At 44.2% G+C, this 24,299-nt stretch overlaps 2 protein-coding genes across 3 annotated transcripts in view; one reads left to right on the top strand and one right to left on the bottom strand.

Moving 5' to 3' along the window:
* The window catches only part of CC2D1B (coiled-coil and C2 domain containing 1B), a 28,202-nt gene extending 21,033 nt beyond the window's left edge, over positions 1–7,169 (top strand). The window contains exons 18-22 of one of the 2 annotated variants that reach the window (XM_032696191.1): positions 1,138–1,189; positions 2,159–2,258; positions 4,720–4,810; positions 5,139–5,269; positions 6,032–7,169. In XM_032696191.1, coding sequence (XP_032552082.1) covers positions 1,138–1,189; positions 2,159–2,258; positions 4,720–4,810; positions 5,139–5,258 — 363 coding nt within the window. In that variant the 3' untranslated portion in view covers positions 5,259–5,269; positions 6,032–7,169. The remainder of the gene's footprint in view (positions 1–1,137; positions 1,190–2,158; positions 2,259–4,719; positions 4,811–5,138; positions 5,270–6,031) is intronic. The other variant, XM_032696190.1, reaches the window with a different exon arrangement.
* Positions 7,103–24,299, bottom strand: part of ZFYVE9 (zinc finger FYVE-type containing 9) — a 56,342-nt gene continuing 39,145 nt past the window's right edge. Inside the window, exons 11-19 of the mRNA XM_032696189.1 lie at positions 20,571–20,795; positions 19,014–19,096; positions 18,178–18,282; positions 15,344–15,494; positions 13,872–13,952; positions 12,328–12,490; positions 11,411–11,516; positions 10,302–10,478; positions 7,103–9,563 (exon numbers count right to left, since the gene is read on the bottom strand). Coding sequence (XP_032552080.1) covers positions 9,402–9,563; positions 10,302–10,478; positions 11,411–11,516; positions 12,328–12,490; positions 13,872–13,952; positions 15,344–15,494; positions 18,178–18,282; positions 19,014–19,096; positions 20,571–20,795 — 1,253 coding nt within the window. The 3' untranslated portion in view covers positions 7,103–9,401. The remainder of the gene's footprint in view (positions 9,564–10,301; positions 10,479–11,410; positions 11,517–12,327; positions 12,491–13,871; positions 13,953–15,343; positions 15,495–18,177; positions 18,283–19,013; positions 19,097–20,570; positions 20,796–24,299) is intronic.

Genomic DNA, 24,299 nt, shown 5'->3' with positions numbered 1-24,299 from the left:
TAATACTTGTGTTTGTGTGCATATATGTATGTGTATGTATATAAAAATACCTATACACATATATATCACTTCTTTCCTTGGAATTCCCCAGTGTCTTCCCTTCACCTTTGAAAGCAGTCTCTGGTCTGAAAAATACTCAAACCTTAGAGCTGGGAGGGCACCTGAGGAGGGGCTGACTAGTCTTACTGTCAGTGGAAGTGCTGGGGCTTTGCTGCTTCCTGTGTAGTGCAAAACCAAACCTTGCTCTTACGGGACTAATGCTGAACCCTGGGAGAGTGCAAAGCCTGGACTTTTACCTCCTGATAAATTTTGCAGTAGTTCCACTATAATACATTCAATTACCTGTGGGGAATTGGTGATGGTCAGAGCAGGTTTGTGTTTCAGTTTGAGTTACTCAAGGGCTTAACAAAGGAGTCACCTCATCAGGGTGGCTGGAAACAGAATTGGTCTGTGTGAATAATTTTCTGCGAAATAAGTAAGAATCAGCATAGTTGCTTTTAATCTGTTTTCCTTTACTTAAAGAAAAGCAGATCTCTGCCAAAAGTCAGATACATCACCTTTCTCCTTCATAGCTGAAATCAGTTTTGCAAAGTAGCTGCAATAATTAGGTCACATTGTCCTTGTTCATTCCCCAGAGATTTAGTTTGTACTCTGCTTTAGGTTAAAAGTTAATTCATTTTGGTGGCAGATTGATTGTCAGGCAAAATAATAGTAGGGCAATTCCCTGAATGATTTGTGATGAATTCCTTGTGTAGCTTATTATTCCAGCTAATGCAGGAGGAGCAGAATTACGGCGTCGTGGAACGTGCAGTTTGTCATGGAGTGTAACAGCCACACTCAGGGACTTCACGGGGATTGCACTGAATTGACTGTGACCATTTAACTTATCTGGGGCTCTTATATTTAATGTAATGTTTTGGCTTATTCTTTATATAGTGCTATGCTTGTTACCACAATGAAATCCAAGTATTTTAGTCTTGAATGTACCATGTCTCCTCTTATCATTCAGATAACCCCCTGAAACCTCATGTTTCTTGTATAGGCATAAAGTAGAGCTGATAATAAAAATGGTCACTACTCTGTATTTTAAAACAATAACTGATGGATTTATGTAATGTGTGTCTCTTTTTTTAATAGGAACAACCTCAAAAGAGTAAAACACCTGTAATTAACAATAACAATTCTCCAGGTGAGTACTTTTTTTTTTGGAACAGTGAGAAAAACATTGCACCTTAAGAACTCCTGGAGAGTACAGGTTGGTCTCATCCTGTGACTCAGCCCAGAGGGCCTCCCACCACCTGTGTTCTTCTTTCTTATAAAGGGTTTGTTGTAGAGTGAAGTCCAGCTGCACTGGCAATTCTTTCACCCTCATCCCAACATTGGTGGTGGTTGTTGTGTCCTGGATTAGTGAAATCATGGAGTTACCAGTCGTGCTCCAGCTGTTGCTGTCAACTCTGCTGGCAGATGGGCCAGATAAATAAATTTTATTTATTAAATAAGTTAAATGATTAATTTTAATATCTCCATGGATCAGATATTTTTCAGTCAGACTTGGTGTCCTGTGAGATTGCCAGTTCTGTCATGATTTTGGCTGATTGGCTGAGAGCTGTGTTCCAGATCTTCCAGGAACTTGCTCTGCACTGGCTGAGCAGCCCCTTGGTAGTGTTTGGGGTTTCCAGGCTGGCAGGCACAGGTGGTTGTTCCTGGGTAGCAGAGCAGATAAGTCTTGGAGCATTAGTTGTACAATCTTGTGAACCTTTCTGATCAAAAGGTGGCACAATTCTTGCCACACTCATTAATGAATTTGGTGCTGAAACAGTATTAATTATGTAATCAAAACACCCCTTCCCAGTCATTCCAACCTTACTGTTCTTTTTCCTTATTATTTGGTACCTTTTTTTTTATCCACAGACACACTATTTACTTGCTGAAAAACCTAAATTTCCCAGTTTTGGCTCTCCAGTAACTTGCTGTAACATGGGGGTGCCAGGTGAGCTGCAGCACAGGGAATGACTGGAAGAGCCTCCCGAGGAGGAGTTCATGTGGTGTGAAATGTCTCTCACAGATGGGCCAAACTGAGATCAGAGTCTGAGAAGTGCATATAACAGAGCACTGCACATTCCCAGCTTTCTCTCATTTCTCTTTCCCTGAACTGCAGAATACAACCAGCTGTTCAAGTTGAACATCAACCGGAATCACCGCGGCTTCCGCCGAGCGATTCGGTCCAAAGGGATTAAATTCGAAATATTTCATAAAGGGTAAGTCCTTGGTTTGCTTCCCCCTCACTGCTGCTCTAGGAATAGCTGGAAAGAGTGTTGGAGCTGAACTTTGTGCAACACAGTCTCTTAAGCTGGCAATAAAGAGTTGGCTGGTTCTCATGTCTGAGAACTTTCAAAACATGCCTGAGCTCTGTAGCTTCCCCTGTGGGGGTGAAAAAAAGGCACAAGTTCAGTGAAGCTGATTCATAACTGACAGAGGAGTTGAGGATTAGTGTGTTAAGAGGAATTGATGAGGTGGAGAAGGCAACGATTTACTTCCAATTGTTTTGATTCTTACCCAGTTTGGTTTTAGTCATGAGGATTAGAAAATGTAAATGTTCCATGGGATAACTGACAGAACATTGACGTACAAGTGGCAGCAAAACATGAACAGCAGTAAAGCAGATGACAGATGATGGCAGAACTAATGTTCTGTTTTTATAGTTATATTGTTTCATTCATTGGATCTTGCAGTGTTTCCCCAGCACTGTTCTCAGGCTGTTAGACTGTCTTGAGACTGCCCTCATCTTAGGGAGCAGGACAATGAAGTGGATGTTAACAGTGGATAGTTCAGGGAAATCATCCTCTGTCCAGGCTCATAACTGAGTTACTCAAAATCAGAGTGGCCTGTATTCCCTAATCCCTGAGTTGCCATCCATGACTGGGCTGGGATGTTGGATAACCTGGTTTTTGTCTCAGTGGCTTCTTGTGCTGTTCTTTGTTTCTGGGCCATGCAGAAATCATCTGTAGGTTCTCCAATATGATTTTTAAGTTGTAGATGTTTTAATTTGTGAGCTGAAGTCCTATTGTTTTACTCCAGATCATCCCTTTGCATCTCTATTGAAGAGAGAAAAGCTGATTTTCTTACTCTTTGTTTCTGTCAGTCCTGACTGCTCCCCTCTCTCTGTTCAGGATCTCCTTTGCTGTGAAGTGTTTACGTTTGTTTAAAATGCTTTTTAATCACCTTTCCCCAACCATCTCCTTGGGAGGATGAAGTGATCCAGGCTCTTTCCTAAGGACTTTCTGCTCCCTGCCTTTCTCTAAGACTACAAATGAAGAATACTTTCAGAAAGGCCTTTGTAGATGTTGTAGCTCTGGGGTCTCTGATAGCTCTTTGACCATCTCCCAAGAATTATTTGTGCTCAGTGAGCAAAGGAGACTTGTTTCAGGTCATATATATTAAACTTCAGTTTAACAACACTTTCAAGTAAAAACCCAGCAATGTATTTTTCCAAAAGAAAAGTCTCTCCTTGAGCCTCTCCTAAAAGCTTCTGAAGATAAAAGGAGATTTCCCCAGAGCTGTTTCTGAAGCCATAGCCTAGAGCAAGTTCTCATTCTTCACTTTAAACCCCCTGGAACTGATCAGGGATGAACCAGTCTTCATTGTTTCTTGAATTCTAAAAAGAAAAAATGCTTTAAAAAATTCAGCAAGAATTGCTGATCCTCTAAGTTTTGAGCAGAGTGCCCCACACACTGCAATACAGTTATGTAATCCCTCGTTTTTTAAGGTGCTTGTGAAGTAAAGGAAGTATTCAGCATGTGAGCTAATGAAGTCTGAGCTTCCCTAAATATTTTGTGAGTCAATTCTCATCGATGGAGAGTCTCAGTCTTCTGTTGCCACCAGTGATGTGATCATGAGGCTCCATATAAAAATTTATGGAGATTCTATTGCAAATATCAATTCTTCCTTGATAATATCTTAATATCTCTTGATGATAAAGGAAGAAGGGTGGGTGTTTGGGGGTTTTAGGAGGTTTTTTGTACACATTGGTTTGCTTGCCTGGTTTTTTCTTAAACAGGGTGGATAAAAAAGGAACATTCTGCATTCTGGGCAGATTTCCTATCTAAAACACAGCAGGCATGGTCAGTTGTCTTTCCTGCCTTCAGACTCTGTAGTGGTAGTTTTTGACTGTTAAACTACCAGTATGAAGGTGGATCAAACCAATAGCTGAAATGTTCCTACTTGTTGAAAACATTTTGATTTATCAAGATGAAACAGAATGATTCATGTGACTTTTCCCTAAAAGTAGTGTGCCAAAAGCAGCAGGTGCCTGTGAAATGTTTGTTTTGCTGAGAGATTCCCTTCCTTGGGAAGTCCTTCAGCCTGTCCCATTAAACAGCCCTGTCCTGTAGCAGAGCATTGCCTTGTCCTGGCTGCTGGGCTTGTCTTCCCTGTCTCCCTGTGCAGGGACAGAAGCTGGTTTAGTTGGTTGTTTTTCTTCACTGCTGTCCTCATCTTTAACTTGGTTGCACAAGAATAATTAACAAATGAGTGCTTCCTTATCTTGTGCCTTGTAGTCTAGTGTGTTAAGGGTTTGCCTTTTGCCCCCAGGTTTGTAGCATGTCCTGCCCAGCCCTCCTGGATGTGGTGATAGAGCAAATAGTGATGATTTAGGCTTGTTTTCTCTTTAATGTCCTGACAATCCTTACCCTTCGCTTAAGGAAGGTTTCTTTGGAACAGGTCCTTTTTCAGGAGTGACAAGCAGGTGGGGACAGCACACTTGAAACTGGACAAGCTGGAATCAGAATGTGAAGTTAGAGAGATCATTGAGGTATGGTTTGGGGGTGAGGTGTGTTCTTCTACTTAACATTAAACACAAAGGGGAAATGAATATTTGGATAACTGTGTGTGTACAGTGGGCAGTTTTGTATCAGATGAGTTTGGTACCTTGCCTGGGATGTGGGGAGACCTGCTCTGCTGAATTATAATCTGAGGAATCTCGTGGCTGTGACCCCTCCCAGCACTGCAGCTGATCCCTGCAGATGATCTCTGTCACCTTTGGATCACGGGCAGATAAATTCAAGGATGCCTGAGGCTCTGCACTCTGACGTTGTAATTCATATGTGCAGTAACTGCTCTTCTTTTTGTGGTTCTTCCAGATTTTTGATGGCAGGAAGCCCACTGGTGGGAAACTGGAGGTAAAAGTGAGACTCAGGGAGCCCCTCAGTGGTCAAGATCTTCAAACAGTTACAGAAAACTGGCTGGTCCTGGAGCATTAGTTCTGTGTGAGGTACGAACGCTGCTCCAAAGGGGGTCTGGGCAGGACCTGACAGGGCTACAGATAAACTCTGCTTGAATAATGTCTCATGTTGACATTGACCTAATTACACAGCTCTGGCTTCAATACCATTCCTCTTTGTATTTGTGGTGGGGAGTTGACATAATTTCATAAATGAGGTTACAGAACCTCTGATTAGTTTGTATCTCAAAGATGCTTCACAATCACTTGAAATACAGGGACAGCTTCTGATGTCACCTTTACTTAGAATAATACTTAGAAAATAAGATTGATAAGTGATCCATCTTCCTTTGCTTGACCTCCCAAAGCCTCTGTGTTCCCTCTTCCTTAGCACATTTTGGTTTGTGGTTATAAATGGCAGTTAAGTGAATATTCATCAGCTTCAGGGTGACATCACCTGTTTGCCACAGCTTTGCTGTTGAATTGGACAGGTTGAGAGGTCTTGTTTCAGTGCATGAGTCTGAATTTGGGCACCAAACCTCTTTTAGTGGTTTCCTCTCAGCCAAGGAGGTCAGGAAGGTCCTGTGAGCCTCAGTCAGGCTGAGGGACGTGTTACCTGAAGTAACAACTTGGCCTTGTGCCGAAGCACTTTCCATCACTGGAGCTTAATAATTTTGCTCCATTGATTTTTCTAGTTGACCATCCAGAACCTTCATGTCAGCATTTTACATGTAATGTCACCTTGAGTTGTGACCATCTGTTATATACTGCAGCAACTAATTTTGATGGGTTTTGTGTGCTTTTTTTCCCCAGATCCATTGGAATGTCAGAAGCCGTGGGCTGAAGGAACGTAGAAGATGCTGCTAAGCTGCAAGCACCAAAGATGTTAAAGAATGCACTACTGAACCTAATGTCTATTTTGGTAACAGCCATAGTGCTTATTAATACCCTCAAGGCAAACGGGAGGCTCTGGGAAGTGCTGCTGCAGGGCTTGGGACCAGTCTACACAAAATAGACAGTTGCCTTAATGTGGGACTACTAATGTAGCACCAGGACGAATGTTACATTAACTATGCAGAGTGCTGTGGGAGAAGTTTAGCCCCTTAAGAATTCCCTGAGGCAGTGCAAGAGCTTTTTGGTCAAGTCACAGGTAAGACCTTCACCAGAATTCCTTTTTCCAAGTGTCCGAGCAGCTGCTGTGGTTCAGTGAACAGTCTGTTACTGCTTTTTCTGTTCTCTCCTGTCCAGGCCTGTTTGGGTTGGGGTCTTTTTTCGTTTCCTAAAACAGGAGAGATGTCAGGCAGCAATTTAGCGGTGTGAGTCCTTCCTCTGGGCACACCCTTGGCACCTGAGGTTCCAAAGGCTGCAGGGCTCCTTGGCAGCAGGTGTTTACAGACCCACATTTTTGTTCTGGCTACCAGATGTCTGCCGTGCTTGCTGCACTGCTTGTTCAGCACAGAAGGGTACTGTGCCTTCATCCTTTGTTTTGTTGAGGTTCTAATTTAAAAAAGAAGAAGAAAAAAAAAGTACACTAAACTCTGCTGTTTCCCAAATGTTCCTTGTCTTTTTACAAGAATAGGCTTTTAAAATTCTTCCAGGTGATGGGAAAATAGTCATTCTTTGTCATGTAGAAAACTGGATCATGACTTATTTTCAGGAATGCTTTTGATCAGCACACAAAAAGTGGTACTAAATCTGTTTGTGTTTTTACATCTCTCTGAGTGAACAGAAACCAGGGATCTCCCAGGGCAGGATGTGCCTGTGCCGGGAGCCAAGTGCTCCTGCCCAGAGGGTTTGGAAGGGCAGGGTGGGAGACAGGACCGAGTCCAGACAGGTCAGGCAGTGCTGCCTCTGTCCTTCTGAGCAGATGAAGACAATACAGTGTTTAGTTTTTAATTTCAATAAATTTAATATACAAAACTACATGTTGAAAATAAAAATATAATATGCAGTTTTTTGCAGTGTTAACTAACTGAATTTTAAAAGTACAATTTTTTTCTAAACAAGTACTCATTTCTTAACAACATGGTAATTAAGGTCATTTCAAAGGCTATGGTTGAAGCAAACATGTCAGTCACCAGTTGATAGTGTTTTGCACAAACATAATCCGAACCTAAAAGACTTCTGGGGCAAAGGAAGAGAAGATAAACATTTTTCACCTCTTTTACTGCATTATTGAGCATAACAATGCAACTAAAGTGACTGGAAAGCCGCTGCTGTGGCAAAGCTGGAGTGCAGGCTCTAGGAGGAAATATTTCTGAGTTTCTGGAATGCTCTTCCAGGTGCTGAATGGTGCCTACACCGTGTAGTGCTGTGTGACCCAAAGTGCAGGACCAGCGTGCAGAGGGGGATCCAAGTGCCCTCAGCCCAGCTGGGCTGCACAGACACTTCAGCAGGAGCAGTGGGGGGGTCACAGGCTTTGCCCAGCAGGAACCATTAAATGAGCTGCATTAAGCCACCTTCTCCCAAATGCCAGAGGTAAGGCTTCACTTGGATGAACACCCTTTCAAGTGTGGGAGTGGGCTTTTGTTTGTGGAGTTGGCCCCAGTTCCCTTGCCTGCCTTCTCCAAGGGCTGGGTGGTACCAGCTCTAATTTGGAACATTGGATTTGTCAGACTTTGCTTTTTTTAAAAAAAAAGCAGTAGCCATTTATTCCCAAATGCACTCTGTGCAGGCACTGGGCTGTGTGCACATCACTATGTGCAGTTACCTTTTCTCTTGCCCAGCCAGTGGTGTTTATATGTTTAAAAACTAGAGCCTCAGTCTCCCAGGGGCCCTTGCACTCCCCTTTCCCTCGGAAAGGACGCTGGTGTTACTCACAGCACAACCAAACCAGGCCCTGCTGTCTCCCCCAGAAGAGACAACAAGGAGGGATCAGGCAATGTCTGACACGCCATAAATGTTCACCATAAATTAGCACCTCTCTTCCCAAATAAATTATCTCTGTAGACTTGAGGAGAAACCTTCACCCCTCTTCCTGGGAGGGACTCACAAGAGCTACTTTGCATAACTATGGCTAAACAAACCAAACCCCTTCTCCTGCTCACAGCTCTTCCCACTGGTTAGCAGCTTTCCATGGAGACAGTAAGAACATGGAACCACATTTCCTCTGGCTGATGCTCAATTTCAGCTTCTTAATGCCCTGGCAGACATGAGCAGCTGCTTTCCTTCCCAAAGTCCTCCCAGGTGAGACTAAGAGCACTGGGCCAAGTGCAGGTGTTCAGAGCTGCCCACAAAGCCTTTTTCAGCAGAACATGCAGGAACAGCCACTCTACACTGTTACACAGGTAAGCTCTGACAGGGGCTGCAGGATGAGGTGCAAGCTGGATACGTGACACGGGCATTACACTACCGGGAACAGCAGGGAGGGGACACAGCTGCCCTGGGTGGTGCTTGGCTTTAGAAAGCAGGACCTACTGGGGGGGAGGAACGAGATATAACTGCACTTTAGGGCTAATGTTACCTCTGCTTCATACAGATTTGTAAACAAGGTACAGAAGAGCAGAGTTGTTGTAGGACATTACAGAAACCTGCCGAGGTGAGGGACTTTATGGTAACTAGAGGAACAAAGTAAACCAGCCTATTCCCCACACACAGCTGCAGGTCACAGAACCTTGGGAGACATGCCTGTCCTGTTCCTCTGGACACAGACAAAGGGAGTTATGGCTGAGGAATCCTTCCATAGTTCTCAAGGGCTTCTCCAAACATATTTCAACCAATAATCTGGTCAAAATAATGTAAACGTTACTGTTCAGTGTCTACAATACCCACGAAGGTTGTGATGAGGTCAGAATGGAGGGCTTGGCTGTTGGTTCTTACATGGCCATCTACAAACACTACAAGGTTGGAGTTTCACTTTTTATTTATGCCCCAGTGATCTTTGCACCCTTTTGAGCATTGAGAGTACAGGACTGTAAGTCTTTAAACATGAACATTTTTCTAAACAGTAACAGAAGTGGATTAGCTGCAAGGATAGCATAGCCATGTTGTAGTATAGAAGCTGCCCTGATCCTCTGGTTGTTGACAATGCATAGAAGATTTAGAATTATGGAACAACTGTCCCTCCCCCCTCCCCCCCCCTTCCCCAATAGTGTTAACAAAAGCTTAATTTTCCAGTTTTAAAGTGCAAATGATTCAGATACAACTGCTGCTGGAACAGGTCTGAACAGAAAATGAAGTCCTCTTATGAGATGTTTTCCAGAATATAAAAGATGAGCTCCATTATGACTGGCCCCTCACTCAACTGACAGGCCCCTCCATGAATCACTGGCACTAAGGCACTGTCCAGGTCATTCATGTATTGAGAGGGCAGTGGCTGTCCATTGCTCCCAGCTTGGTAACCAACCTAAAAAATACAAAGTAAGAGCGGGTTTTAAGAGGGGCATGAGGCTGTGAGTCAGTGGGCAGGGAGGGAGGAGCAGCTGTGGTCTCTGCCTGAGGAGTTGGTGCTTGAACTTAGTGCAGGCACTAAAGCAGCTTTTCCACTTGTTTTTGCACTTCTGTTTCCTATGGCTGCCTGGGCAAAAGAAGCCTCTTTTTTCTACTGCTTTGCCAGAGCAGCTCACTGAGAGCAGCAGGACCCGCACTCAGCATTATCAGCTTAAGCTGTGCAGTGTTTAGGAGCTGGGTGACACTAAGCCCAGCTGCTCCCAGCCCAGCCCAGCTGTCCTTTGGGACTCAGCTCTGCTCAGAGTTGTGGCTGTGGAGCCCTCCAGGGGACCTTCTGTCCATTCCTCGGCCTCAAATGCAGAGTGGGATCTTTTAGGAGCAGCCACCTTGTGAGCAATGGTTTGTGCTCACACAGGAGCACGTTTAATACACTCCTGTCTTGAATTGCTGGTGAAAAGGCCACTTCAGAGCCTTCTCTGAGCACAGAGCAGGTGCTGCTCGTGCCATATGGGGGTCAAGCCTGTGCTAATTCAGGCTGGGCACTGGCTTTCCAGCTCTAACAGATGTCCCAAAACACCAAACAACAGCCTGATTAGCATCTGGTATGGGTACTTCTTCAACATTCTGGTTAATGTGCTGTATTCCCTCTTTGGGGAACAACCCCCCAGTTAAACCAAAACTATTCAAGACTTACTTGATCCGAGTCCAGTGTGACGCGCAGACCCAGCTTAGTCATTCCATCTTCTTTCAGCAGTTTCAGATGAGGACACAGAGCCAGACAGAAAGCCTTTGCGACGTTTTCAGTCAGTCTGCTGTGATCAGCTGGGTCACTCAGACCGTTGTGTTGCTCATCGTTTTCAAGAAAAAACACCTGAAGGGAAGAGTTAACACAAGACATAACATTTGGCTTTTCTAGAAAACTGGGTTACTGACATGCCGTTTAAACTTTTACAAATGAAGACTTAAAGAAGAGCTGTTCAGAGAAGGCCAGCAAAAGCCCCTGAAGACAGGGCACCTTAGGGGAGAAAAAAATAAAAAAAAACTTCAGAAGAAAGATTTAAATAGTCCTGTCCTCTGAGATCTGGTCAAAAGCCTCACTATGGAAATTCAGTATGTATTGCACCAAGTTTTAATGAAAAACTGCTTTTAAACAGATGGTAATTTCAGAAACATTATATTTTTAGCACAAGCCTGAAGATCTGAGCTACTGTTGCCACTGAACTTGTCTCTTTTGAGCCCCTCTGACCTGGGGAAAAAAAGGACACATAGGTGGCAAGTTGCAGAGTGACACACTTGAAGAAATCTTCTGACATCAGCATTTGTGTGCTGGCAGAGTCACAACTAACATCAGCTGTGCAAGCATTTTGAAGTGATTGATGCCATAGCACTTTCATTTTAACATGAACCATTTCAGAGAAGGTGGCTCGAAATAACATTTTTAAAAAACAATTTATATTAAGATTTGTCTCAGTGTAAAAAGGCAACTTTTAACTCAAATGCAGATGAAAGCAGCTGTTCCCTTGTGTGATGCAGTCACCAAGTGCTGTTCTTGTCCCCTTCTGTTCCACACCCCTGTCAGCAGAGGGGGCCAGAGCAGCACAGGCTGGGGTAACAGCAGTGGGAGGATGATGTATCTGGCATGGTATCTGCCCTTGCAGGCAGGAAAGGCAACACGGGATTGTTCTGGAGCATTTGCTGCTCTCATTTTGGTGAGTTGGGTGATCAGGTCCAAGGCAGAGAAGGCTGTGGTTGCAGCCCCAGTGCTGCTGTTGGCTCATGTGCAGTTGGGTGTGACAGACTCACCTCTGTCCACCGAATGACCTTCCCGTTGGCCTTGTACTCTGAGCCGTGGAATATCTTCACGCTGGTTATGGATTCCATGGATTTGCCATCAATAGGGCTCACAACGCTGCAAAAGGGAGGGAGAAGGGTCAGTTCCCACGCAGCAGAAGACACGAGCTGGGCAGAGCCCACTGCAGGAGAGAACTACCTTGGAATCAGGGCAGCCCCTGAATGGGGTCACGTGCACAAACCAGCTGCTCATTTCCAACAAAGCTGCTCTCCAGAGCTGGGGGAGGTACCTCCCTGAGGTGCTTCCACTGCAAAGAGGAGTTTCATACAGATTGGATTTCTGTTCATTTGTAAACTCTGCAGGCCAGCAATACCTGAAACACGACTTACACAGCCCAGGATTTGGTTACAAAACCCAAGACTGATCTGGAGAGCCTGAAACTACAGAAATACCCTTTCTAGGTGCTGAGTCCTTAAATATCAAATACATCCCAACAGCACTTTACTGACATAAATACTTAAGCTGCCAAATCCACCTTTCTTTTGGCTTAAGTATCAAGTGTCCAAAGATACTGTTGATGTTCAGCAATTTTATTTCCAGCTCTACTTAATGCAAACTAAGCACCAAGAGAGCAAAGTGACCACACTGTGCAGGGTTCAGCACTGAGTGTTGGACACAGATTAGTGGTTTCCAATAACTGGATATTGGCAATGGCAAAAAATCCATAGCATTGGCAATTTTCTAAATTGATGCCCCAAAGCTCTGGTATCTCAATTCCATTTTCATGACAATTAATTGCATCTTATCACTCAAAAGAGAGGCACAGAATTTAATTCCTGTTGATTGGAAGACTCATGTGCCTTGTAAGATCAATTAAAAATTTTAACAGAATAGGTCACCAGTGTCAAGTGACTGCTCTTCTACTTACCCCTTACTAAAGTTTTTGTCATCTTCTACCCACTGAATATGAACGTGTTCCTGAGGGTCTTCAGCATCCACTTTGCCACAAGTGATGGTGAAGTCTTTCATCTCTCTCAAGGCCTGCCTCAAAGAGTCCATGTTCTCAGCAGTTATCTGGACCATCACTCCATCTGGGAACCAAGAAATCCTCATAAGCCAAGATAAGCCACACCAAACAGCCTACATAGAAAAAACCCCAAACATCCTTCCTCTGCTTGCAACACAAAGGTTTAATGTTCATTTTCAGGCATCATGGGCAGCAATGCTCTGTAAAACCATTTCTGAACTCTCATCTTCCCAAAACGCAGCTCTGCTGAGTGCTGACTAGGCAAACAACAGTCAGGGCAAGGGCAGCTCCCAGGTGAAGTCAGCTAAAGCAATGGCCACAGGAGTTTGCCTCAAAATTTGACACCTGCTCTAGGCCACCCTCAGAAGCCCCACGTGACCCCCCTCCATTCTGCTGTCACCGCCATTGGCACTGGAAGCAGTGACAGTGTTTGAGAAATCAGGACTTGCCTGCCAGTGGCAACAGATACAGAACTTTGGATTCATGGAATTATTATGTTTGAAAAAGACCTCCAAGATCATCGAGTTCAACCACAAACCCAGCACAGCCATGTTCACCACTAAACCACATCTCCAGACCAAATTAGGGCAGAAATGACTTAGAAGTGAAACATTTCCCCCATGTACAGACTGAATCCACCTGTACCTCTGTCTCACACTAATCCCCAGTTCAGACCCAGGAAATGGCACAATGACCTGCACAGTGTCTGGCAGAGGGGTGGTTGCCTGTCAGCCCTGGTGACCCCCAGCCATGGCTGCACACTCGCAGCTCCCCCATGGGGCTGTGCCCACTGCTTGATGTGTGGGCACCTCCCATCCCTCACCACAAGCCATAAGGAGAACTCCTAACCCACTCCTGTCTGCACTGTCCCAGCTACAGGGAGGTGACTGCACAGCTGTGCAGCTCAGTAACAGGCACTAACAGCTCCCAGGCCAGCATATGCCATCAGCAGCTACTCCTCTATTCCTGTGATCTGACAACAAACCACATCAGAGAGGTACCAGCTCAACAATCTCAACCTGTCATGTTCTCATCTGCCCACACACAAGCACATAAACAATGCACATTCATAACCCTGCACACTGCAGAGCAGTGGGTAGCACAGGAAGTTCAGCAGGGTTTCCTCTTCTGGTTGGTGGGTTACACATTCCGTATATCTTAGGTTCACGATTTCCTCATTCAACCCAAACCAGTGAACCAGTCACAGGCTCCCAAGCCAGGTATTTCATATCTTACCCTCATTTGCTTGTGACCCTGTTTTACAGCATCTGCACACGTTCCTCCTCATTAGAGGAAACAAGATGTTTTTTGCTAAAAAGTAAGATAAAGCTGAAGCAGCAGGATGATCCCAAGATCCAAGGAATAGGAGCAGAGCCTTGCTAGCTGCAGAGCTGAGCTGTGCTAAGAGGAAAGCAATGTCTTTTAAGAAGCAGTTCAGTTCTTACCTTCCACTATGCTGGATTTGGCAAGGTAGCCTGAAGAGGATTTTAAAGCTCCACTGAACACAAAGAAGCTGGCACCAGTCACTGTAACAACAACAGGAGAGGGTTAGTGAGGCTTTTGTAAAGCAATGCCTTACACAAGAATCAGGTATCACAGCTCTATCAGCCAGGGAGGTGATTAACCTAAATCAGGACAAATGCTGCTTGGAATTATGGTGACTGTACTGCACATCATAGGCTTGGATATGCAAAGGCAAATCACCCAGTTTGTTTCTAAACTGGACAACAGTTTTTGTCAAGCTTAACAAATGCTCCTCTTTCATTACTCTCACTCTCCCTGCCTAAACACCTCTAAATTTCAGAATTACTAATTTTGGGTAACCAAGTACATAATTAACTTCTAAGTGTTCCCACACAGCTGGCAAAGATTGTGTGAGCTGTTTATGGATTGCACTGTAACACCAACCCACTGACAAGGCCACAGCTCAGAGCCATCTGACAAAGTAAAATTATCTTAAATGACTACTAAGCATCATGAAATTCCTTCTGGGAATCCCTCTTCTTGTCCCACACGTGAAGTTAACAGAAGTCAGACAAGACCGTCAGTCCTGAGTGACATCCCATGCCAGTGAACTCACTGGAATGACTGGGGATACTTGCAAAACACCAGCGTCAGCCTCTGTCTTGTTCTCATTTGGAGATTGTATACATTTCTTTGCCAGAAATGTTCCCCATACTCACATTTAAATTCTCAGCACACTGCTGCTGCAGCCTTTTAGCCTACTGTAACAAAAATATAGCCTGTAAATCAGATGGTCTAATTAAGGTGAACATGAGAAGTTTCCTGAAGCTGCATTATTAAAACGCTGCTGCTGTTGTTGGTTATTCCTATTTGCCTTTCTCTCATACTAAATCTGATCTTCCTTTCACATAGCGTAGGTCAAGCACAGGCAACCACAACCTCACCTGCACCTCCAATAATACCAAAGCCAGCTCATTATTAATGGAGAGGTGTTGCCTAAGCCAGTTCCAGCACTGTGACCTCTGGAGCACTACAAGTCCTGAGCTGTCCCGTGCCAGCAGCACCGCCACAGGGACAAGGGAGCAACTGCTCTGTGCTGTATTTTCTGTTTGCTTCATCTCTGAAGTTGCTGAAGCACATCTCGGGCAAAGTCAGAACAGCACCATTGACCCACAGAAGTGTGACGTGGGCTGCACACAGCCTGCAAAGCAGTGTGCCCCTGACACCTGAGCTCATGGGTTCTGCAAGGGGAATAAGGCACCAAGGGGTGAAGAGCACATGGGACAATATGTTACTACTCCTCACATTGCAGGTCCAACTCACAGAGCTGCCCAGCAGTAACACCAGCGCTCAGAATGATTTCCTCTAAGAGAACCAAACCCAGCTGTGACCGATTCCCAAAGCCCCACAGCGCTGGGACAGCAGGACCCAGGCAGAGCTGAGCCCCTCTCACCCTTCCTGGGCTGGTTGTGGATGCTGATGGCCTGTGTCTGGTAGTTCCCATCATCGTTCTGCACACACACGAGGTGCGAGTCGGCCTTCTCATTGAAGCAGGCGCCCCCCGCCAGCACGTGCTCGTTGGATTTGTTCATGGCTTTCATCATCTGCAAACACAAAGGGTTACCATTCCCACCCAGTTCAGCAGGCACTTCCAGAAACAGGTGGTTCTTGGAGCTGTTCAATTGGACAGGGCAAGCTTCCCAACAGTGCTCATGTCCCACGTCAGGTTTCAGCACTGGGAACCACAAACTGCTTTGGAGAAGAGGGTTCAGGTCTTTTGCTGCCTGGATTCTTTAAAGTGCCACCTTTGGGCCATTAAGATAAATGGTGTAAGGGATAGCTGAGCTATGTAAGTTGCAAAAGCTGTTCTCTCTAACCTGTTTTTAAAAATACACAGAAAAAAACATTAGAAAAACCCTGGGAGGAAATATCTGGCTTGTTTACACAACTCCAGTTGCTTAGGACATAAAATCATAAATGCCACATGGGCACTCAGACTGGGGCCATTTCATCCTGTTCTGCCAGGACCAGATACCAAAGCTTCAGTGTCTCTCCGAATGAACTGGTGAAATTGGAATTAATGTTTCCAGGTAAAATACTTTTCTAAAAGATCCAACTCATAGATATCCAGAAAGAAATTTAATTCTCTGCAAGGGAGGCCTCCAGAAAGCATCCAATAATATTTGTGATGCCTCTGCCCTTCAGTTTTGCTGCTTATCATCTAGCATACACCAAGTTACATGCCTTGGCAAAACACTCTTGTACATTATATAGTTCCTTTCCTTTTCTCCACTCTACCTCTTCAGGCAGGCACAGACTATGCAATTTTTGATCCAGAAGAAAACAGAGGGAGTCATCTAGCTCTGGAATTTGTTTCAAAATCAAAAATGACATGTTTGCTTAAAAGAAAACAAGTCAAACTGAATTACACAAATTCCCCCACAGTGAAAACCCTGGCAAGAAGGAAAATGCGGAATTATTTGACATCTCTGAGCAGTGCTCAAACTCCCACCCTCTGCTTCCTGGAGCTGATAAGCATTCAGGCTACACACAACACATCTGTCTCCCTCAGTCCAACACAAAACTTTAATTATAGTGTCAGGAACATTAGCTGATGCTCACTACTCACAAATGTGCACAGGTGTAATGTTTGGGGAGGAAACTTAATTACGATTTTGCATCAGACAACAGTGTATTTCATTATCCAGTCTATCATGTCATGCTCCAGAAAGAAGATTTTAGCTCCAGGAGAGCCATCTTTGTGGAGCTCAGCAGTTGCCTTCAGCACAAGCAACAACTGGACATGGCAACTGTGTTTCATTAGAAGGCAACCGATTAAGAAATGACAGTCACCTTTGCTGAGGGACTAAACACGCAACGAAGGATCACTGTAAGTTGTAGAAAATTTAAATAATTTGAAGACAAAAATATGTATTTAGAGAAAACTACGTATTAATGTGTAATTTGTTAATTACATGCTGAATTCTCCACATTTAATCCATGCATGGGATTTTAAATGAGTTTTTAACTTTTGAGATAGTTTGAGTGACAGTCTTTTCTAATTAAATACTGCTTTACATGGGAAAACAAAGTAAATGTCTTGTGGTTTAATTCATCTTAATTTAAACTAAACTCAGATGAAAAATTTCTACTAATTCAACCTTTCAACTGGATCGCAAGCAATAATGTTAAATAAATAACACTTTCTCAATTTAAAAAGTTGAATCCTTGCTTGACACTGGAAAGAAAACCCAAGCACGAGGCAGAGGTTTTGCTATTAGGTCCCCTGACCCAGAAAGTCCCTCCCAGCCCTGCTCAGTCAGTGTGTGACACAAGTGGAGCTGACAACTTGCAAGGCCAGACAGGGCTGGCACTGAACTGCTGGCTGTGCCAATCCAGTCTGAATTCACACAAACCTCCCTGACCTCCTCCATTCTCTCACAACTGCATCAAAAATTAAAACACCTTTTAACAGACCCTTTATCTTCTAGCTGCATCAATTTCATCTTCTTCAAACTTCACCTAAGAACACTTTGTCTTTTTTTCCCAATGAATTTCTTTATTCTCACGTATTTTACTCAAATGTTTCTTCCAGGTGAATTCCCTCTTGAGATAAAGCTGCAATTCTGCTCTGATCTTACAAGAACTCTTGTAAATACCATTTGCCTGGGAGGTTTGCTCTCTCCCCAGCTCTGATTGGTTTCAAAGTACCAAGTTACCCCCCTCTCCTCAGACAGAACACAAAATCAATCACCTTCTCCACTGTTCTCTTTCATTACTGTTCAAATACCTCCTCCCCCAGCTTTCTCAGCAGCACTAACTCCTACAGATTCTGATTGATTTTCTCACACCAGAAATCAAGTATAAAATTTAGATGTTGAGGGAAATTTTACATTAAATAATCAGCAATCCAACAAATACTACAAAATGCTTTGAGTGGGAAGACACAGCATAGATGAGAAAAGCTAATGCATTTTTTCTTCCTAGTTTACCTCAAGTGTAAAGTTTGTCAATCTATTTGCTCAAATCAAACATATTACACTTTATATGTAAACAGTTCAAAAACCTGAAGGAAAAGTGTAAGAGTTTAATTAATACTGAATGGAACTGTGTTCTTCCTGTGCAGCCACCCTCATTCACTTCCAAAAGTTCTGTGCATCCTGCACTTACTATTTGCTTTTGAGGCAGTTTTCCCCAGTGGTGGTGAATAAAATAAAAATTCCTTTAGATCCCAGGTACTCCAACCACAAAGAAACTGTAGAGAAATGTATGAATTATAAGCATTACCTCATTATATCTGTTGCTAGGAATTTTGATGCTGGTTTTTCTGACTTCCATATCAACCACTAAACCTTGGACCACAGGCAGTGTGTACTGGTAATTTCTGAAGTCCTGGTAATTAAAACAAGTTTTTAAGTTAGGCACAATGATCATCATTAACATTGGAGGTTTCATAACTACCCATTCAAATAATTGTAATCAGTGACTGAAAGGCAGGGAGGGACAGGGACACCACAGCCTGTAACCCGTGTAATTGCAGTATACAAATGAAAACCATAATCATGACTGTAAGTCAGTGTAAGTCATTTCACTCATTTTCTTACATCCAAATTAATTTTCTCCAGCCTTGAATATCATCACTGTACATAACACAACCTGCTCTCTGCATTCTGTTACATTACTGGATGGAGATATAAGTTTTTCCAGCAGTGAGATTTAAGTCATGCATCAAGGAGAATTTTCTATATTGAAAATATTTGCAAAGTAGGAAGAGATAATAACTTCCCTTCAGTTGAAGCACTGTGTAATCAGAGAGCTGTGACTGCACACTGTGATGACCCAGCACTTCTGAGGAAACAATCTGAGCAAATAATGCTCTTATTTCAACATCCAAACATCCTCCGGTGGCCAGGTTTAGGATGTTGATTTGGGTACCTGGTTACAATTCATTGTGTTGATGAAAGCTCACACCCACTATCAGCACAGCAAGTAAATTCATCCAAATCCCCACTATCTCCCCTGGCATCTTCTAAACCTGATGCCAAGTGCAGCAGGAGTTCAGTTCTCCCCACGCTGATGGAACTCCCACAGACAGAACACACAAATTCCACGGCAGCACTTACTGCAAGGAGGTTCATGATTGTGTGTCCAGTCTCTCCAAACAAAGGCTTACGGAATCTGACACTAAAAAGTGGGCAGGGATAAACTGGAATAAAACAAAACACAACAGATCAGATTGTAATTTACATACCAAGATCCTGCAAACCAGACTCAAATACCACCTCCTCAGTTGAACGTGGGGAGCAGCAGCTAAAGAAGAGGTTAGAGAGTCCAGTGTTTAAAAAGCAAAAGGGCAGAAGGGTTTAAGGCTATAATTCATCTTCCATGTGTGTCATGGCCCCAGAAACAAGAAATTATGTGGAAAGCTGACAAGTGCCACCCTGCAGGACTGATTCTGGTGATCTGGACCCTGATGGCAAAGATGGCCTTTCTAAATGCTTTTCTGAGACTACTCCTTGGAAATGGCTTCTTCCTTTTTTTGTACAACCCTCCTGCTGCTCTCCACTACAGCATCATAAACCTTGCACTTGTGTAGCTGGCAGGTGTGACATTCAAGTGATAATCCAGATTATTTCCTTTGTTGTTTTCATTATTTCATAAGAAGGTTGCAACCTCTCCAGAGCTATGTCAAGAACAATTAAAAGGTCATTTATGGTATGTCAGCAATGTGAAATACCTGCATTCCTTGCCTGGCTTGGCCATACCTGTAAAACATCTGTGATGCAATTCCGAGGGCAGTGTATGGATCTGGCTGCCTGACGTTATGTTGCAGCAGGAGCCATCACAATGCTTGGATCATGACTCATGCAATGATACACAGTGCCAAGGCTTCCTAAACACATGTTTGAAGGAAGGTTCCTAAACTATCCTCAGGCAGTCAGTCTGATTTCCCCAAATGCCACGCAGCTCCCAGTGTGCTCAGAAGGGGCTGTGAAGTGCTCAGCAGGTTTGAATTAACATCGTGAGGATTTCCTGATGGAAATCAGCTCCAGCCTCTGCACACCGGCGCAGTGTCTGAAAGCACCACAGCCCCCACACAGCGACCAACTCGTGCTCAGTGCCCTGAGGCACCAACAAGGGCTGAATTTCCCGTGTCTGTGAACAGCAGCTCAGCTACAGCCCAGATGCCCCGAATTCCCTGAGCCCGAACTGTACGGCTGATCTGCGGATGCTCAGCAGATGTTTTCTGCAAATCCAGCAGCCCAGAGGGACTCCTGAGCTGATCTGATCTGCTGCAGAGCCAGCAGGGCTGCACAAATGGCTGAAATCTGACAGTTCCACCAGAAAACAGGATGGAAGGAAACCCAGGAAACCTGAGACACAAACGCAGCACCTTCCAGGAAGAGACTGAGGAAGTGACCTGCAGTCACAACTGCCCCAGCACATGGGAATGTGCCTAAATCCAAACCACAGCTATGGAAACGATGCAAAGTCCAGCTTCACAATGTGTCACAGCAGGTACTTCTGCTTGTCACTATGAAAACATTTCTTTCTGTGCTAAAAAGCAGATGTCACATCCAAAATATGAGCGTTCTGTTTGTTTTTCTAATCATTGATGGGAATAAATGCACTACTTAAAAAAACCTAAAAATTACTGCAGCTCAGTGCCTGGTACTTACGCCTGTACTCGGCTCCGAGTCTCAGCATCAGCCGGATGGGGAACACTTTAGCCCAGGGAGTCTCCCATTTCTGGATGAGGATGCCAAACAGGTACGGTGGGGTTGGGAGCACCAGGTCCTGCAGGGACTGATACGTTGCTGCAACGTACAAGAAGCCTCCGTGTTCTTTGCTTCCAAGGAAGCTCTGGCTGAAAAAAGAGTGTCCCAGGTTGCCAACAATGTTACCTATGGAAACAAAAAGGTCATTGCTTCGCTAGTTTGAGAGCTGTATCAAGAATGTCAGGAGTTTTTCAGAAGGGAAACCAAAAAATCCATATTAAACTCACTTTGCTTCCTGAAGCACTTCTGTGTACTAATCACACCTGAAACAACAACACAGACATCCAGCCTCTCCTGGGGAACAGGGAGGGATTTGCCTCAATCATTCCTGTGATCTGCCTGTTTCATAGAATCATAGAATGGCCTGGGTTGGAAGGGACCTTAAAGCTCATCTCATTCCAAGCCCCTGCCATTGGCAGGGGCACCTTCCACCAGACCAGGTTGCTCCAACCCCATCCAACCTGGCCTCGAACACTCCCAGGGATGTGGCACCCACAGCTTCTTTGGGCAATCTGTGCCAGGGAGAGCACAGGGTATCACAGGATAGCTCAGGCCGGTATTGCTGCCAAGGAAATGGTTCCTGCAACTTCCCCCTGGCACTACAAAAACACCCACAGAAAGCCTGTTTTCAGTATCTCACAGATACTCAAGGGGTTTCCACTGCAGAAGCTGCTGCTGACTGAACTAAACTTTTCTATTCAGCTGCAATTTAAGGAGGGTTGTGCACCTGGTCAAACAATTAATGCCCATTGGCTGTCCTTCCATTTAGGCAAACCACTGGGATGCCTGCTCAGACACGTACTGGAGATATGGGTCATTTCAAGAATTACACAAAAGAGTGTTTATTTCATTAGTACACTTAATGTAAAATGCAACTGAGAGACACAGGGGAGAAACACCACTAATTTTTATTCACATTTTTACTCTTTGATGCTCTTAATTTCCAAAAATGTTTACACTGGAATGGCTGACTGAGTCTGAATGTTGATTAGGCTATTATAGCATCCGACACAGCATTTAACGTTGAAGCAAAGAACCATGGTGTGATTCCTTTTATCAAATGACAACAACAGCGTGCAAATAATGTACAGAACAGCTGATCACAATTCTCCATAGGAAGATGTGAATATTAATAGCGCTGATTTGCTCTCAAAGAAAAACACGAGTCATTTCAGAGAGCATGGTGTGCTTGATCACACCACTCCTGAGGAATTGCATGGGACTGAGGTACTCATGCAGACCTCCTGGGCTCCTGCAGACTGCTAAGCAGATTTTCTGCTCTTTCCCCACCACCTCATAATGGAGTATATCTGAGCTCAAGGCAGTGACGTGCATGTCTCCAATGTGCACAATCACTGGAAAGTAACTGGAGCCTTTCCCCCTTTCACACACGAGACACACACAAACAAACATGAGGTTTTAAGAAGGTAAAAATGTGAGTCACAGAAGTGCAACTTTGACATGCCCCTGGCACAATCACCAGTGAGTATTGCTTCCTTCACCAGACCTTGGGCTGTCCAGCTTTAAACAGAGCTACTGCCAGGCCTCTAAACAAAAGGCTCCTTTCACACTCCAACTCACAAATATGCTCAGGGATTTCCTCATTATTCAAATTTGAAGGCACCTTAGTGGACTCTTTTCTTCTGTACCCACAAAGTGCTGCACAAACTAAGTTCTCAAGTTCTCTGCTAGAAGGTGAGGGGCTTTGGCAGCCCAGACATCCCATAGCAGGGTACAGGTCATTCAGAGCTTGTCACTGTCCTGGAAGCCAACCTCTGTTTTACAGACCCACATGACCCAGAGCTGACAGTATCACCCCAGAACTCCCAGAGTGGCTACAACTGAGACACTGAGTGGCTCAGCCGAGCATACTTGATGAAAAGTAGCTACTGGTCCACCTAACATGATTAACAGAGCCACATCCAGTGTTGTCAGCTGCTGAGAGTCACTGATCCTGCCCATGCCAAACGCACATCTGTCAGGGGTGCTGTGACACTGTTGCCTGCTCAGTGAATACACCAATGCTCCACCTTGGGCATCCTGCTAGTGCAAATCTATGTATCCACTGGTGCTCACAGGAGATTTGCACTTATCTAAAATAGCTGCTGGCACTCATTTGCTTTTGCAGTTCCCGCCTACCCTCACTAATCGCCTCTTCTTCATTTCTACTTCCTTTTCCCCTTCCCATCTGTTCCTACCCAAATAGAAGCTAAAGGCCTGATAGTAACATTCCTTGGTGAGGTTCTCGGTTCCAACATGACCATAACAATCCTTTCTACCCTTGAAGTGTCTGAGGGATGTGAACTGCCAGCCTGAATGGGATTCTGCACCTTTTCTGTGTGGAAGAGGCCAGGCAAAGTGCAGCCGTACAGCCCCATGCAGATCCCAGACGTGTGGCACTGCCCACTGCGATGACAAAGCAATCAGACATTTCCACTCGAGACTGGTGCCAAGTGCTGCAGCAGAAGGGGATGACTCCTTATTTTTTCCGTTTCAGGAGATGGAGCTCCAAAGCTCACATGCCTGGGATGCCTTAATAAGAATTTTTCAGCCAATGGAAACATGAAAAAAAACCCTTAGAGTGGAATCTGCAACTCAGCTGTTCAGCCCTTTCCTTCCATAAGCCACAGCACTATAAATGACTTCTTCTGACATGAGTAGCTTGCACAGTGCAAGCTCCAAGAGGTTACCACTGCTTTAAGAGGGCAAATTACTGGGATTAGGTAGTTGTGCTGCAATTTGTTATTTATAAGAGCATGCAAGAGCCTGGATGTGGACAGCATGGGAAGAATCAAAGTGTTTTCTCTTCTCTAGTGCCCTTTTCAATCAGCAAACCCAAGTCAAAAAGCCTCTTTGGGCCCCACAAACATTTCTGCACTGACCAGGGTTTGTCAGCCTTTCCTGCCACATCTCTGAAGGTGGTTCCAAGCCAAGGCCCCCCTGAGAAGCTGCTATTACATTGTCAAACCCAACCCACTGCACCATTACACATTTTAAGCACAGAACTGTGTTTCAGAAGCTTGTAGAGAAAGTGTAGGTGTCAGAAAAAGCTTTCAAAAATAGCTATCCTTCTCAAAAGCATGTAATTTAATTTAAAAAATATCACAACTTCCTTTCTAAAGAGGTAATCTCAGAGTGAGCAGAAAGGTGCCTTTCCTTTTATTAAGTTCCAGCACTTGACATCAGACAACTGACATTATTTAGGAAGTGCTTTAGGTGTGCATGATGCATCTAAAGTAGTTCTGCAGGAGGTCAATACTTACTCTCTTCTCAGTTATGCTGGGTTATCCTTGACTTTAAATCTTAAGCATCTCTACAAAGTCCTTTAAAAAAACCACGTTTTTCTCCACTGATATGATTTCCCTTCAACTGTGATCCATGCTGGTTTGAATTCTTCACTTAGTTATCTTCCTCTGATGGACAATGTACTTTACATAGTAGTTTGGCAATCCCTTCTGGACTCAGATAAAATAGTCTACACCAGGAAAGGTAAAAGGGAAAAAAAGAATCCTGCAGGTTTTTTATTGTCCTCAATATGTGGTAAAGCCAGGTAGGTGCTTTTACCAAAAATAGTAAGGTTAAATTCCTAATGTATCCTTCTATCTCTTGGTTAATGCCAGGTCATGAAGG

This window comes from Chiroxiphia lanceolata, chromosome 9 (assembly GCF_009829145.1).
Source record: "Chiroxiphia lanceolata isolate bChiLan1 chromosome 9, bChiLan1.pri, whole genome shotgun sequence".
Taxonomy (NCBI): domain Eukaryota; kingdom Metazoa; phylum Chordata; class Aves; order Passeriformes; family Pipridae; genus Chiroxiphia; species Chiroxiphia lanceolata.
This window is presented reverse-complemented; position numbering and strand designations above follow the sequence as displayed.